We start from the raw sequence: 17,979 nt of genomic DNA, 5'->3' as shown, positions 1-17,979 counted from the left end.
CAATATTTGCCTACCGCTGATGTAGCTATTTAATGAATGTATTCATTGATGTCATTTTGAGTGAACTGACCCTTGTTGCTGGGTCAAACATATATGTGTATGTGGTTTTCCTGCATTTGTTTGGATCATTTTTCAGTGCAGGAAATGGTCATCAGGCTTCATCAGCTGCAAAAGTCTCAGCATTCCTTTAACTCTTCCTCAGACTTATTTAGAAAAATATGTTGTTAGTAGCAACAAAGGCCAGGCTAATGCCTTAATATAAAACTATATAAAAAGAGCACATTACAGTGATTTAACAGCTTTCTTATTGTTTGAATGGGATATTGTGTCCTTGGGCAAAATACTTAACCCCAAATTGCTCCTGATGGCTGCGCCAACAGTGTATGAATGTGTGGATGTTATTAATTATTTCTTAATTAAGTAGGCCTTCACATCATGCTTTTTATAAGAGCGGGGTGTTTTGATTTTGTTATAACAGGTAAAAATAGCAATAAAATGTCAACAGTTTTCTTTATTGTATTTTTATAGTTTCAATAATGCAACATAAACTATAGTTTTTGTATATATAACTATATATAAAACTTTATAGGCTGTTTTATCTTCATTTCCAGATGAATTTTATTTGGTGGGAGAGGGCAAAACAAGGTTTGCAGACCACTAAGGCTAATAATGAAATAAAATGATTATGTGAATTAGTATATTAATACACAGTCACCAGCCACTTCACACATGTGTAATCTAATTCAATCCAATACAACAGCTTTGCTATAAATTCTACTTTTGTGAAGTTTATACATTTTCAGTTTTTGTTAATAAAATTAAAATTGTTAATAATTATTACTGAGGTGGTGGTGTACTGAGGTGCATTATATTGAATGGTGTTCCTAATATTTTGCTCCTCTCATGTATGTTAATGGAGTGGACAAAATATCACACACCATTCAATATAATGCACCCTAGTACAGTACATCACCATCACCCACTATGATCTCAGTATAAACAAGGAGTAGAATTACTTCTTCCTTATTTGATCCCAGCACCCTAAAAATTAATAAATTATCAATGTATTCTTTTTTTCTAAAACTTATTTTATACAACTTTAATTATTTTGCGAGCCTGTCTGTTAGAGATGGGACAAACACTTATACTACAGGTTCAAATGGTTTTATTTTAACAGGTTTAATGTAATTTGGATAGTTCTGTCATTAATATTGTGTTTCCCTCAGGGTTCATTAACTATCTCAGGGTCCTCTGTGGAAATCTGTGATTGTTTATTCTGAACCATTATTATTATTATACATTATAGTAGACCACTCTACTATGTATTAACATTTCTTGTGGTAATTTACGTTATCCTGTGAAATTAGTAATTTAGCAGGGGGTTTTAACACTTGCAGGGTCAAATTCTCAAATGTCAAATTCTCATTAGGATTAGGATTGCACAGATGTGCCTAATGAAGATTCCCGTGAGTGTAAATTGTATAAAAATTAAAATCGTATACAGTTTATGAATATAGTTTTTGTATTCATTTTCTTATATACCGTAAACAATTACTCTTGAAATATCGTAATTCCTTAAATATTCTGCCTACTTGTGATTTCCGACAGCCTGTGAACGCACCTAACCTCCGCGCCATGACCCGGATGACGTTTTGTTCAACGTTATATCCCACAATCCCTCTCTTCGCCTCCCTCTTTCCCCGGCTGCAGCAATGTCCAAGAGAGGTATGAGAACCCGCTTCTCCAATCCACACTCATCTGCTGTTTTTTACCCCACAACATTTCTCAAAATGTTGTTTTTATGTTATAAGACAGTAAAGACAACCTTTTTCTGTGATTAGTTCTTCATTTGCGACGAAATTTTCTTACTTTTAAACGATTCAGTGCTTAGATGGCGGAAGCCATGTTTCGCTGCCAACGCTGTATAGACATGCAGTCTGGAACGATAGAGGAGGAAAATAAGAATGTGCTCAAAGCTGTTGACTTAAGGCTGTTATTTCTGACGGTATGTTAAATGTCGCACCTGCTTATGAAATGAAATGGAAGCTAATGTGCTGTTAATTTGGACAGAAAGGTTGAATTAGCCACAGCAGGCTAACTGCATGCTATCTGTAACGTTATGCTAGAGAGAGCCGACTGGCACAAGCTAGTGTGTGTTAGCAGTGTGGAATAACTTAACTTTTAAAGACATTGTCGTTGTGAATGTACAAGAGTGTCGATAACCACGTTACTACAACGCATGTTAGCGTTAGCTCTCATTTGCACCCAGTTGTATTCTAGTTTCTCACTCAGCTCTCTAGTATTTTGAGGCCTTTCGGTGGCTCGTGTAAATGCAGAGTGTGGTAGGCTTTAACGTTCATATCTTTTTTTACCGATGTATTAGCTGACATTAGCTGGGTCTCACTAGGTTGTCAGACAGTCGGAAAGAGATTAATCTGCTAACTAGCAGTATTCATTTGTGTATTGAATGACTATAATGTATTCTTATTCTTCAAAGAAGTCTAGAGAGAGGGAGTGAGTTCCAGGCCCAGGGTCACTCTGGTTGCTGTTGGATTGTCACTGGTTCAGTAGCAGTGTTGTTATAGTAAATTCCAAAGTTTAGTGTCTCTGTATGAAGCAGCCTCAGTTTATAACACCAGTAGGAAGTGTACATATATTTCAGTGTTTGTTCATAGTGCAGATAGAGGTTGTAAGAACAGGTCTTCCCCCTTCTTAAAGCACTTGCTGTGTCTGCTCAGTGGCTGGGTGAGTCGTCATGAAGGGAATATTGAATTCTTCACTGTGGGTGAGATGGCAGCGACTAACTGTAGTTGACCAATCTCAATCAGTGATGAGACAACTTTAACCTGCTCAGTACAACCAAAGTGTTCGAAGTCTACACAGTATCAGAATGTTACTGCTTCTGATGTTAATTGTCTGGAAAGAGAGGAAAATAAGAATGTGCTCAAAGCTGTTGACTTGAGGCTGTTATTTCTGATGGTATGTTAAATGTTGCACCTGCTTATGAAATGGAAGCTAATGTGCTGTTAATTTGAACAGATAGGTTGGAGTGTGGTGGGCTTTAACATTCATATATTTTATTACAGATGTATTAGCTGGGTTTTGTCAGACAGTCTGAAAGAGATTAATCTGCTAACTAGTAGTATTCATTTGTGTATTGGGTTAAGTACATCAAATGTTAACATTTGATGTACTTAACCCAATACACAATACAACTGTATTAGTTTGTAGCTCAGTTTTATTTGCAGTCCATTCAGTAGGGTAATACAATGTTACATGGACACACTAATGCTTTATCAAATTTTGTTTGAAGTTTAATTTAAATCATTTAAAATCACAGGATTATAAAACAGCAAGTCAGATATCAGGCATGTTGGTAGTTCTAGGTGTCTTACTAGAACACCTGTATTAAACATTCATCACCTGAGTTTGTGCTGGGTAAAGGTAGTGTTGGCTGTGTTAACAAAAACTTGCTTTAAATGCAGTTAAAACATGGAAAGAAGTTATCTAGAATCTCTAGTTTCCATTTAAGTTATATAAATGGTTAATTAGTGTAAGAGAATGGAGTACGGTAGTTTGAATTGTAATGTTAAATGTAGTGATGGCATTTTTTTTTTTTTCGTTGGCAGATATGATGCTCACATGTGTGTTTGTGTCTTCTTCCAGGACGTGGTGGTTCGTCCGGAGCCAAGTTCCGCATCTCACTGGGTCTCCCAGTGGGAGCGGTCATCAACTGCGCTGACAACACAGGTATGCTTCTACTGACCTACTGTAACTGTTAGCACTCAGATGTTTCACACTCCTAAATATGGAGGCACATGTTCTAGTTTGTGATCCTCTACATCTCACATGCTGTGATGCTGCTCAGAGTTAATCATGGAGGCGTTGGAGTAGAAACACCAACCTGAGTTAAAGCAGGAGTTGTGTGTTGATATTCTGGTAAATGTGGACAGAGTGGTGATATTAAACAACCCGCTATGGTCATGGTTTTAGTTATTACCTTTTCTTAGTGCAGTCCCCCTTCTTAAAGCACTTGCTGTGTCTGCTCAGTGGCGGGGTGAGTCGTCATGAAGGGAATATTGAATTCTTCACTGTGGGTGAGATGGCAGCGACCAACTGTAGTTGACCAATCTCAATCAGTGATGAGACAAGCTGACAAAGTGCAGATCTCGAAGTTCTAAAGATGCTCTTGTCCCAGAGTCCCGTTGGATCTTCTCCCATGCTGCCCTGGTTTTTGATTTCGTCATCTCTCTCTGTCCTTCAGGTGCCAAGAACCTGTACATCATCTCTGTGAAAGGCATCAAGGGGCGTCTGAACCGTCTGCCTGCTGCAGGAGTAGGTGACATGGTCATGGCAACAGTGAAGAAAGGCAAGCCAGAGCTCAGGAAGAAGGGTGAGTGCAAATGATTTTATACATCTTACTGCAGTGTTAGTTAAGTATGGTAGATTAACTTAAAGATGAGCCACTGAGGTGTGTTTGTGGATAATTGGATTAGTCATGTTTTCATTGAAAGTTTGACTTAATTTGCAAAGGAGTAAATATTTTACAACTCTAAAATAAGTTTTAAAAGTGGACTTGCTGTAGGAGAAACAAATCAACACAGAATGTTTATAAATTGTATTTGTGAAGGTGGTTTTTGTTCATCTCTTCCTAAAGTGAAGTGTTGAAGAATGACAGTTACACTGTAATATAAATGTCACTCCTGGAAACTGTCCAGAGCAACTAAAAAGGAAAAAAAGCACATTTGTAATAATCTCTGAAATCAGTCAGCAGTTACAAAAATGTTTGCATTTATTTACAGTGTACATTGTTTTTAATCATGGGCAGAGTGAGAGGAAGACTAAGCACAGACTCACAGCTTTTTTGAGAAGAATAGTGAACTACTATTAAGTGCAACAAAATTTGTAGATGAACTTGAAGTGATTTGTTCCTCTCAAACACTGTTCACATCCGAGCCTCAGCAGCCTCAGTTTATAACACCAGTAGGAAGTGTACATATATTTCAGTGTTTGTTCATAGTGCAGATAGAGGTTGTAGGAACAGGTCCCCCCTTCTTAAAGCACTTGCTGTGTCTGCTCAGTGGCTGGGTGAGTCGTCATGAAGGGAATATTGAATGCTTCACTGTGGGTGAGATGGCAGCGACTAACTGTAGCTGACCAATCTCAATCAGTGATGAGACAACTTTAACCTGCTCAGTACAACCAAAGTGTTCGAAGTCTACACAGTATCAGAATGTTACTGCTTCTGATGTTAATTGTGATTTGTTCCTCTCAAACACTGTTCACATCCGAGCCGTCCTCCAGCACTGAATTAACCACATGCTCGCTCTCTCTCCCTCCTCAGTGCATCCTGCGGTGGTGATACGGCAGCGGAAGTCGTATCGACGAAAAGACGGCGTGTTCCTATACTTTGAAGACAATGCAGGGGTCATAGTCAACAATAAAGGAGAAATGAAAGGTGGGTTTGTACTTGGATGCAACATTAAACTCAGTAGGTTTAGCTACACAGGAAATTTTTGATTGATACTAGTATTTGGTCTGCATATATAACAATTTTAAAAAAGACCCTGAGGAATTAAGTTGCATGTATGTATATGTAAGACTCCTAGCTGACTAATGGTCATTAGTTCAAACTGTTAGTTTACTAGTTGTCACACGTTGAATGACTATAATGTATTATTTCTCAAAGAATAGCTCAGTGTGTAGTGTGAGTGCAGTCTAGAGAGAGGGAGGGAGTGAGTTCCAGGCCCAGGGTCACCGTGGTTGCTGTTGGAATGTCACTGCTTCAGTAACAGTGTTAGAGTAAATTCCTAAGTTTAGTGTCTCAGTTTATGTTTATATCACCAGTAGGAAGTGTACATATATTTCAGTGTTTGTTCATAGTGCAGATAGAGGTTGTAAGAACAGGTCCCCCCCCCTTCTTAAAGCACTTGCTGTGTCTGCTCAGTGGCTGGGTGAGTCGTCATGAAGGGAATATTGAATTCTTCACTGTGGGTGAGATGGCAGCGACTAACTGTAGTTGACCAATCTCAATCAGTGATGAGACAACTTTAACCCACAACTCAATATAACCAAAGTGTTCGAAGTCTACAGTCCTGATGTTATTAATATTATGTATTGTCTTTATTGATTTACTAAAGAACAATTTGAGTCTACTAAAGATGTTCAGCTGTACCCCAAAAACAAAAAGTAACTTTGTTTCCAGCAGATCAGTCTTTCTTTTTTTTCTCATTCATGTCAGATGTTATTCATATGAAGCATGCAGTGTTGACAGTGTAATAACAGCTTTCTTCCTCTCTGTATCTGCAGGTTCAGCCATCACAGGCCCAGTTGCTAAAGAGTGCGCTGACCTTTGGCCCAGGATTGCCTCCAACGCTGGCAGCATAGCCTGATGTGGACCCTGTTTGTTTTCAATAAAAACTGTCAATTGAGCTGCATGTCTTCTTTTCATTCCCACGTTTTGTAGAGGAGAGTACTTTTTAAAAATAAATAAATTAAAGATTTATTTTCTGGCATAGACGCCTTTTTTATTTAGCAGTAGACAGACAGGAAACACAGGAGAGAGAGAGGGGGAGTGACGCAGCAAAGGACCTCCGGCCGGGAATCGAACCGGGGGCGTATATGGGTACATGGTATGCGCTCTAACCACTCGACCACCTGCGCACAGAGAGGAGAGTAATTTTTAGGGAATCTAGTTAAAGGGTTGAAACATGAGCTACTGTTAGTATTTTGTGATTTTTAAGTGCTTCCTTAAATAATAGGGTAATATTTAAGTGTAATGACTGTCAGGTGCCCACATTAATACTGAAACAGGTTTTGTATTTTCTAATCATTCCTCCTGTCCATTGGCCTTTTATGATTTTTCTAATGCACTTCCAGTGGATGTGACAGGTCAGGCAATTTGTGCTAAAGCTTATGAGGCTTCAGCTGTGTTAGCTTGATGAAATCAAATAGATAATGTATCTTCAAAGTCTTCAGCATTAAATTCAGTATTAACCTGTTGAGCTGTGATGGAGCAACAGTGGCTAAAAGGTGTAGCTGTTTGATTTCAGTCTACAGTAGATGTAACATGAGGCAGCAACGCATGTATTTTAAATGCATGTTGTAACTGCACTTTCTCATATTCACCAGTAGAGGGTGTATTGAAACTTGACAAAGACTCGAATAGACTTTATTTCACCACCAGCAGCGTACAGACACACAGACCTCTGTACATATCTGACACATTTACTGAAGCTATTTACAGATGAAATACACAACACAACATACACTACATAGAAGAGGGAAAGAATTCACACCACAGGGAAAAATGACTTGTACATAAACCTGAGGACCATGAAATACTGGACTCTAGAGCTTTAGAACCTGATTTAAGGTGACAGGTATTCTTCCCTAATAATCAGCAATATACAGGAAATGATGTGAGTTTTCTGAAGAACTGAAACTAACAGGATTAAGATGTACAGAATCTTGCATGCGCTCTAACCTTTCATATATAAAGTACCATCTGCTAACCCAGGTAGTGAGTGAATCATCTGTTTTTTCTGCTTACAAGGTCACTCTTAGCATTTAGTGTGAGTGTGTATGTGGTCCACTTGGACTTCTCTCTGCATACAGAAGGAAACCAGCAGGACCATGGAGAGAACCCAAGCCACCACCTGCACCCAGCACTTGTTTCCCCTCCGACACTTATACCACACATACATTGATTTCACACAACTACCCGACCCGGACATCATATAGATAGATAGAAGGGCTGTAGCACAAAGAAGAGCATACCATACTCTATAGATGTGGCCATGTGCAGCATGTTGAATGTAAATGTTGGCATGTTAGCTGGTCCACCACTTTGGTCCAGACTGAAATGCCTCATCAACTATTGGATGGATTGGATGGAATTCATGGTTCCCAGGCAATAAATCAAAGTGATCATGGTGATCCCCACACTTTTCCTCTAGTAAGGTGAAGTTGACATTTGTGCAAAGGTGAAAAGTAACTAAGTACATTTACTAAATAGAGTTTGATGTAGTTTAAGTATTACAGTAAAAGTACGTAAGTATTATGAGCTTGATGTAGTTAAAGTATTACAGTAAAAGAAATTGTTTGGTCCCACAGCCTGCTGGTGGCTCTGGGGGAAATATCAGGTGATTATCAAAGTCAGTGGTCTAAATCCTCTGTTGACCATGAATATGTGTACAGATGTTTATGGTGATCAATCCAGCAGTTGTTTAGATATTTCAGTCTGGGCCAGCGGTGGACTGACAGACTTACCATTGCCATCCTGTCAGTGTGGCTACCAATGATTCTACCCAAGAACCCAATCCTATAATTAATGGAAAATTCAGTTCACCCAGTTCCTTCTAAACCTCGACCCCAACTGCAGATTATCAGTTTGACATTTGTTGGAGGCAGAGCTCTTCTGAAATATTCTCATTGGTAGCAAAGGTGCAGTTTGAGTGATGGTATTAAAGCCTAGTTTATCTCACCTGATACTATACGTACATGTAGATACAGTTAGAGTTTATTTGTACCTGTGGAGCAGCTCTGCCATCTACAAGACATTTATTTACTTCACAAACACTTCACGGTATTAGATCCAGTCTGGGAATATATCGCCTCCCGCCTCTACCACTGGTGTCCTCGTCCCCAGGGGCCTCGGTGCGGGGGCCGGGCGTCGGGCTTGGTTGGGGCCGTTGCTCGCAGGTGGCCTGAGGGTGGGTGTGCCACGTCCCGTCCCGGTAGGTGCAGTAACACACTGTCCGCTCGTCAATGTTCACTCGCTCCCCGGCCGGGATCACCCTGTTCCCGGCAAAGCAGTTGGGACCTATAGAACAGGATGGGTTAAAATCACTACTTTGTGTTTTGGTGGCAAACACAAGCCTTTGTTAGATATACCATACCAAATAGGCACAATTTAGATTTTAACCACTTCTGTATTAACTTGAGTTTCACCCTTTTAATTGCACTTTTCTGGTTTATGGACCAAATTTGGTGTCACCTATGTCGTTTATTGGATACTCCCCCTTGCCTCCCTGCCTGTCTGGGATGATGATTGGCCTGAAGGTACATGAACGTCTACATGCAAAGTGGTTATTTTTTGTTTAGTTTTTATATCTTTTTTTCCAATTCTTCTGCTTTTATACTACCCTATTTAATCCCTATTACTATATATACTTATAGTATCTATGTATATATGTATATGTTGGTCTAATAATAAGGTTGTTCTATGCTACAAGTGCCTACAGAATTTACTTTTTTAGACTTTTTTCCCTTCCCCGTGCAGAAACCTCTACTCTGTTTTTGGAGATGTGAATGAAGGGTCAAGCAAGTTTCCTTGCTGCATGGAGACTGGCGGCAGATGGGGAAAAAACTAGTCTGGCTCTGTCCAACCACCCTTCCAGCACCTGTAAAGCTCACTGATGACCAGGTTATATCATGTTTAATCCATGCAGGAAACCTGTGTTAAAGCTGCAGTTTGTAAGTCTTATAAAAGTAACTTTTTGTCATATTTGCTAAGACTGTCACTATGTAAAGACAGCATTACATGAAACTAGTAAAAAAAATCTTAAAATCTGTAAAAAATAAAAATAAAAATAAAAAAGCAAATTGGCAAATTTCCAGAATCCACCGTGACCGGACAAAAAGAACCAATCAGAGCCAGGATGGTGTCTGATGGAGTGTCTGACAGCTGTCAATCACTGCTCACGCACACAGCCCCCTTCCCCTTCCTCCTCAGCTCGGGAGAGCGGCTTCAGGAGCGTAGAGAAAGTAATGGCGCAGCAACAACAATCAGCGAGGACAAAACTACCGATACCTCCGTTACCAACAACAGCATACACGGCACATCCATGGTCGCGAGCCGTTGCGCGCACGTCAGCCTCCTCTGGGGGAGGGAGGCAGAGCAGGAGTGCAGCGGAGATGGAGGGGGAGGGATCTGAAAGTTGTACTTCTTCAAATTTGGTGCTAAATCCTCTCTCTCCTCAAAGTTACCAGCTGCAGCTTTAAATAGTTAGAACAGGGGTTTCAAACTCATTTTAGTTCAAGGGCACCATACAGCCCAATTTAATCTCAAGTGGGCCGCACCAATACAACCATTGCATTATAACCTATGAATAATATATATTATAACTTTACTATAATAAACCATCTATTTACAAAAGAGACGAACAGCCTGAGATGTCTTAAGAAAAATGAGTGCAATTTCAACAATATTATGCCTCAGTGTAAACCTGGAACGCAGTTTTGTTTTATTGATGCTCATCACCAAAAAAACTCGTTCATAAAGATAAGTAGTCCCAAATATCCACAAAAGTTTTGCAGCCAGTTCTATCAATTTGAGGTTACCCTGGTAAGAGATACTGATAAAATGTGTCCAATCCCACCAAGGCTAATTGGTCCTTCAAATCTGAATCAAGTTGCAAGTCAATTATCTCAAGTTGGATGTCCACAGAGAATCAGAAGCCTTGACTGTGAATGGCAAGTGAAAATAAGTGAGAATAGCAGCGCATTTTATTACTTTTCATCAATTTTCATACTTTGCAAAATTATCCAGTGGGCCGGATTGGACCCCTTGGTGGTCTGGTTCTAGTCCTCAAGCCATATGTTTGACACCCGAGTTAGATTGAGTATGTGTTTGTGAAAGGGGTCACTCACTCACCCACTCAGCTCTACTTCACTTTTAGGTATCTTTTAGGTCCATAACCAAAATGGCAAATGGTAGACAAAGTTAGCAACTAGTTAAAGAACTTAACTGAGCGTTTAGCTGCTGAAGAGATTTACTTCAGGAGTTGGTGAAGAGCAAAATGGAGCTGCAAGTAGACTCACATTCATCAGGTGGACATACATGGACACACTTTGGCAATATCAACGTTAAAAGATAATATGTCAGTATTGTGTCTCTGCTGCCCCCAAGTGGCAAAAAACAATGATTGCAGCTTTAAGTAGCTTTCCTCAACAACCAGTAATCTGATGCAAAACACAGTCTTCTATTGTGGTTCAAGCCCATTCTAAAATAGCCTCATTTATTTGTGTTTGATATTAATAGAGGTGGACAACAAGATACACGCAAATACCAACTTTTAGATGAGTCTCTTAAAGCTATTTCTCTCTCCCTTCAACATGTGCTTGTAAGATATAAGCAAGAAATGTAAACAGGCCCTTCTTTCATATCATTCGCATCCCTCACTGGCAGATGGGGGTTCCTTTATTTGGCAGCTACCTGAGAAACAATTACCAACACCAGTCAGCAGGAGGACAGGAAGTACAGTTCATCTGATGCCAGATCCGACCGTGTTCCATAAAACACAGCTGACATGAGGGAATTTGGCAGCGGCGAGGAAAAAAAAAAGTTTAAAAAAAAAACAAACAATGACGCAACGGAGCGGCTCACCAAACCATCTGTCCGACTGCCTGTCCAGCAGAGGACCTGTAAAAATAGAAACTACAACTTTAACTGCAGCTGCCATTAAGCAGCATGTTCATGTGGTGCTCATCTATTTAATAAAGCTTTTGTTAGTTTAGCTGCTTTGTTCCTCAAAAAAAGAAACATATAATACAAGTAATATTATTATCCATGCTGCTATTCCTGTCTGACACACACACACACACACACACACACACACACACACACACACACACACACACACACACACACAAACACACAAATCCCACCAATATTAGAAAGGGACTTTATAATGCAAGTAGCAATGAAAGCACTCATGACATAACAGGGATGGCTCTGTAAGCTGCAGGGTAGTGTGAGGTGACATAACCAGCGCTGCTTCTGAAAGCCACAGCTTGCCAATGATGCACGCACACACAGAAGCCATGAGCTTAAGTGTGTGTGAGTTTGTGTGTGTGTGTGAGTCAGTGAGATGGGATATGATAGCACATGTGGTTGAGCTCCTGCTATGAGCTGTCTATAGCAGCACAGAGGGGAGCGGATGACTCGTTCGACATGGATGAAGAAGCTGAGAGCGGTTGACTGTCGATTCAGACGAGCAGATTTTGACCTGAGCCATATGCCGTGTACGGAAGATAAAACACGACTGCTAAATGTTTTTTTCCTGTGCTGCCCTACACAGCAGAGTAATGTGCAACTTAATAATAAAAAATAACATAATACCTAAAAGATGCAGATACCTCTCTACTATCTACCATTAAAATGTGGGCTTTCAGTTTTCATTCTTTTTTGTCCATTTTAAATGGTTAGTTTTCATAATTAAAAAATAAATAGCTTATAAAAATCAAATGCTTTTATGTTTTGCAAGGCGTCTTTCTGTCATCACTATGATACATCTATACAATTTAAGTCATTTAAAGAAACTGTGTAGGATTTAGTGACATCTAGCAGTGAGGTCGCAGATTGCAACTAGCTGAATGCCATTAAATTCTACACACTCCACCTTTAACTGAATCACATGAATTCCATTAGTCTAAAATCTGAGAGGGCAGCTACTGATGTCTGCTGAGGTAGTTACCCTAATCAAGAGTTTAGCTGCTGTTTTTCATTATTATTATTATATTTATTATTATATTTATTAAATTTAGCTACAGTGTCTTTAGATATGTAGACTAATGATCTGAATTAAAGTGAGTGAATGTCAGTTCATCAGAATGGATATTCAAAAATTTAAAGATAAAATAAAGGGCAATAATTAATAATTCAATTTAGTATTACATTTATCTAATGTCATCTTCTTAAATCTTCTTGTGCAATAAAGTTTGATGGCATTGGACTGGAGAAGTAGTGCCACCAACTACCTATATCAATGTGCCAAACTATTATTATTTATATGGATATATATATTTGTAACAGTGGTGGGTGGAAGTGCCCCTTTAACTGCATTTTCTTTAGCAGAACTTCTGGAAATTTGGTTAAAATTTGTGCTACAATTGGATTGAAATTAAACTGACACAGCAAAAATGTCCAGGACTGAACAACACTCAACCCAGAACTGTCCGTAAATCTTTTAAAACATCTTTTAAAAGGCTCAGTCATTTCCTACAGCTCCTACAAATGTTATTCAACCAGTGGAAATAGTGCATTTGGCTGGGGACTATTTTCATTGGTGGATTAATACACATTTCTTGCTCGAGTGTTTTTTTTGCAGCAGGACAGTGAATACTGAGTCTATTCTGTTTTATTTTACATTATTTCTTCTGAGGCTGAAGGAACTTTAATGTGTGGAAGTGATATGATATAGTATAATATAACATTATTATAATAATAAAGGGTTAGTTTCACCTCAATTGTCATTTCAGGTTTTTTACTCTTCGTTGACATTGAGGGCAAAATCACATGGATTGCGGTTGATAGCACCATGAGTTGTGTATCATTTGGAACCGCTACCTGCCTCGTCTGAAGGACCAACTCACAAAGGACTTTTTGCACTAATGATAGGACGGTGCAAACATGCCCATAAAGTTTTGTAACTGAATGCGATTTGCACTTTTTTGCATCTGTTTCAGTGAGCAAAGCTGTTTACAGTGTTTCAGACTTTTCTCCACATTTCAGCACACAAATTGGTCTATAATGAAAACTGCACAAACGCCTCAAAATGCACATATGTAATGAATAGAATTGTGCACAGACAGTGCTCTCCACAATCACAAACAAACTTTCATCTATTTTGCTTCCTTTACTTCTCTAGTATCTCAAATTTATAATCTAATCTACTGAAATGTCACATGTAAGAATTCAGCTATTAATGTGATTTAAGCACGCTCACGCCCGCCCTCAACCCCAACTCCCATGTCCTGGATTTCCCCCATTCTCATATGGTCACCCTGCTTACCAGCCTTACAGACGGGGCAGCAGTGGTTGGGTTCGTAGGTGGGGTTGACACAGTGAGGGGCGGGGCAGTCCGATATAGTGCAGTACACCTCTCTGTTGGCCTCACAGCGACATCGCTCACACCTAGACAACTGAGACAGAGACCGAGTTTCAGTTACTTGTAGATTTGACGTGTGGACATTTCAGTCAGATCAATCTCAAAATGTAGACCATGTGACCCATAAATCACAGAGAAGGACACACAAACAAAGTTGATCCGCCTGTCCAACCACTGTTCAGTCCCCACTAAAGTCACATGACAAGATGAATTAAAGTGAATCAAAGTCAGTCACTTTTTACAGTGTGATTTAAGTGCAAGTTTTACAATTTACAATAGTTAATATTGAAACTATAGATTAATGCATCTTTAAACTCTATTAAGAAGACAATTATATTAACTATTATATTAATCAGACAAACTATCCTGATACCCCACTTTTACAAATATTTAACAGATATTTAACATTTAAGGTGCCTTTAATCAAACAACAAACTAACACAGAAAGTCTTAGTTCAGGTATATTTGCTACCTTGACCAACGTAGTCAAGTTGGTTAAAATATGTACAGTGGAGAAAGGGGAAGCCTTTAAATTAATCTAGCAATTATAATATACATAATTCTATTCTTTATTCCATAGCCAATATTAACATAATGATAATCTTATTAGTTTAATGGTTTCATACAAGAGTTCTCCTGCTTTACTGAAAAGAGTATGTAGGATATGATACTATACAATACAAAACAATACCATACCATACCATACAATATGATACTATACAATACATAACAATACCATACCATACCATACAATACAATATGATACTATACATTACAAAACAATACTGTACCATACCATACCATATAATACTATACAATACATAACAATACTGTACCATATCATACCATACAACATGATACTATACAATACATAACAATACCGTACCATATCATACCATACAATATGATACTATACAATACATAACAATACCGTACCATATCATACCATACAATATGATACTATACAATACATAACAATACCGTACCATATCATACCATACAATATGATACTATACAATACATAACAATACCGTACCATACCATACCATACAATATGATACTATACAATACATAACAATACCGTACCATACCATACAATATGATACTATACAATACCATACAATATGATACTATACAATACAAAACAATACCATACCATACCATACAATATGATACTATACCATACCATACAATATGATACTATACAATACAAAACAATACCATACCATACCATATAATATGATACTATACAATACGATATTATACAATACAAAACAATACCATACTATACCATACAATATGATACTATACAATACAAAACAATACCGTACCATACCATACAATACGATACGATACGATACGATACAATACGATATGATACAATACAAAACAATATGATACAATACGAAACAATACGATAGGATACAATACATAACAATACCATACCATACCATACAATATGATACTATACAATACAAAACAATACCGTACCATACCATACAATACTAAACAATACGATACGATACAATACGAAACAATACGATATGATACAATACGAAACAATACGATATGATATGATATGATACCATACCATACCATACCAAAACAATACGATACAATATGAAAACAATACGTTATGATACAATACCTAAACAATACGATATGAAACAATACGATATGATACAATACGAAACAATACGATGTGATATAATACGATATGATATAATACCATACCATACAATACAATATGATACAATACGAAACAATACCAAAACAATACGATATGATACGAAACAATACCAAAACAATACGATATGATACAATACGAAACAATAACAAAACAATACGATATGATACGATACGAAACAATACCAAAACAATACGATATGATACGAAACAATACCAAAACAATACGATATGATACAATACAAAACAATACGATATGATATAATACGATATGATACAATACAATACCATACCATACAATATGATACGTCCCCATAGGGAAATTTGTCTTGGACTCAAATGCTGTGCACATGAACGCCCCCACAGTTACAGTAAAAACAGCACCAGCTGTTACATTATAACTATAATTACACATACCAAAATATTGCGCTCACCCCATGTGTTACAACGCACATTGCACGTATCACATATTGCACACACCCCATAATAAAACACCATCCCTGCAGCCTCAATCAGCATTTAAAAGTTTGATTGAGGTAGGAACAAATGAGTTTTTAAAAGGTTATGAAAGCTGGATATTGGACCATGATTGGTACAATACACTTATAATATCTACAGTTATGTCATGCAGAAAATATTAAAAATAGGTATCATGATGTATGAAAGTGGATCACATAAGCTCACTGAATAGCACATTTATTCGTGTAACGTGTATACTTCACAGATGGGTGATGTGCGTAAATCTCTAATAACGCAGCAGCCTCATGAAATCAGTGTGGAGCTTGGGTGGAGGGGGGTGTGGGGATGGAAAGGGGGACGGGGGGTGAAGAAGTTTGGATCTTTCTCACCCTGAACTCCTCTAGGAGCCGGTACGTTTTGCCCCTGTAGACACAGACCCTGGCCATAGCCTCGCACACCGGACAGCATGCCTTATACCTGATCCTCGTGCACTGGGGGTGGATGCGACGACACTTGGGTCGGACGCACACCGGACCTTCCACGGTACACGTGCACGGACAGGCAGTGGGGCTCGGGTAATAAATCTCTCCGATGCCGTAAACAAAACCGTGGTCGTCGATGCACCACTTGCCCCGGTAGTCCCCGAACTCGTAGTCCAAGTCTGTTTTGGAAGAGTACTCCGCCGCCACCGCGAGCTCCGCCACGCGCCCCGGACCGTGCAGCAGCAGCAACAGCAGCAGCGCGTGGATGAGGCAGCAGCTGAGCACGCGGTGCCGGTGACCCATGGTGATCAGGTTAGTTTACAGGTTAAGTTACCAACATCGACCATCTGTCTGTCAGCTGAGCTCCGGTGAGATATTCTCACGCCGTCGGACGGTGACGCCGATGCGCGCGCGTCAGTCCGGAATGTGTCTGAAAACGCAGCTCACGAGCTGATTGATCTCCACGTGACCTCAGACAGGTGTCACACACTGCCTCTGTGTTCAGTCCGTCCAATGAAAAGCACGTATGTCCAAAATATGAACTTTAACACTGAGTTCAGAGCAGACCTCTGAGCATTGATGGAAATGAATTAGTAATGTACATCTACTCAACTTCAGTACTATAGCTACACATTTTGGTGAGTATTTCCATTTCATGCCACTTCATACTACTACACGCTTCATTTATTTGCCAAATTGATAGGTACATAATTAGACAACATTAAAAAAAACATCAAACGGGGACCTCCAACCCTTAAATCTTGCCTTATCTGGAATGGTGAAATTATTGTGAGTCGGTTTTGTTAATGAGGTTGTTTAAAAATAGACCAAATTTGAGCTGATATCACTTCAAATGAGAAATTAAAGCAAATGAATGTATAATAAAGATTTTTTTTTTTTTAAATGATGCAAAGTGTGTGAAGCTGATCTCTTTGGTCATTGGTTTGTTATGGGCCCTGTTAGCAGAGGTTTCAGTCACTGGTGTAAATAAAAGTGGCATTAAGAATGAGGTGTGGTGGTGGTGGTGTGTGTGCCTGCTTTTTTCATCTTTAGGGGCCCCCTGGTGGCCACGGGGCCTTGAGCACAGATCAGCTCTGATCATTGGTGTCAACTGTCAAGTGTTTATTATAAATGAAATAATTGTTTTAGTGGATTTATATGAATGTATACATATAATATCTTTATTGTCTTTCAACTTTTTACATCCATTTCACATTTATCATAGCCTATTTTGTACATTTGTACCATTTATAACTACAGTATATTATGCATGTATATACATCATATACATATTCACATATTACATTTGTAATCTTTTTAAAATGATATATAGTCTATTCTACTACATACTGTATGGTATTTCTTTATGACATACACATACAGTAGTAACCACTGTCATTTTTATTAAACATAGACATTAGTGCACATTATTAAGAATGACATGAAATAATCATATGTAT

At 38.6% G+C, this 17,979-nt stretch overlaps 2 protein-coding genes across 2 annotated transcripts; one reads left to right on the top strand and one right to left on the bottom strand.

The window, feature by feature from the left end:
* The first annotated feature begins 1,682 nt into the window (after positions 1 to 1,682).
* rpl23 (ribosomal protein L23) lies at positions 1,683 to 6,431 on the top strand. Its single transcript, XM_062439118.1, has 5 exons — positions 1,683 to 1,725; positions 3,667 to 3,750; positions 4,265 to 4,393; positions 5,345 to 5,458; positions 6,310 to 6,431. Exons 1-5 carry the CDS (start codon positions 1,713 to 1,715, stop codon positions 6,390 to 6,392), a joined length of 423 nt encoding a protein of 140 aa, XP_062295102.1. The 5' UTR covers positions 1,683 to 1,712; the 3' UTR covers positions 6,393 to 6,431.
* A 2,151-nt stretch (positions 6,432 to 8,582) lies between these two features.
* Positions 8,583 to 16,822, bottom strand: si:dkey-283b1.7 (von Willebrand factor C domain-containing protein 2-like). The gene is made up of 3 exons (XM_062439365.1): positions 16,427 to 16,822; positions 13,797 to 13,926; positions 8,583 to 8,824 (listed from the first exon to the last, which is right to left on the bottom strand). Exons 1-3 carry the CDS (start codon positions 16,820 to 16,822, stop codon positions 8,583 to 8,585), a joined length of 768 nt encoding a protein of 255 aa, XP_062295349.1.
* Between the last annotated feature and the right edge of the window lie 1,157 nt (positions 16,823 to 17,979).

This window comes from Scomber scombrus, chromosome 18 (genome assembly GCF_963691925.1).
Source record: "Scomber scombrus chromosome 18, fScoSco1.1, whole genome shotgun sequence".
Taxonomy (NCBI): domain Eukaryota; kingdom Metazoa; phylum Chordata; class Actinopteri; order Scombriformes; family Scombridae; genus Scomber; species Scomber scombrus.
This window is presented reverse-complemented; position numbering and strand designations above follow the sequence as displayed.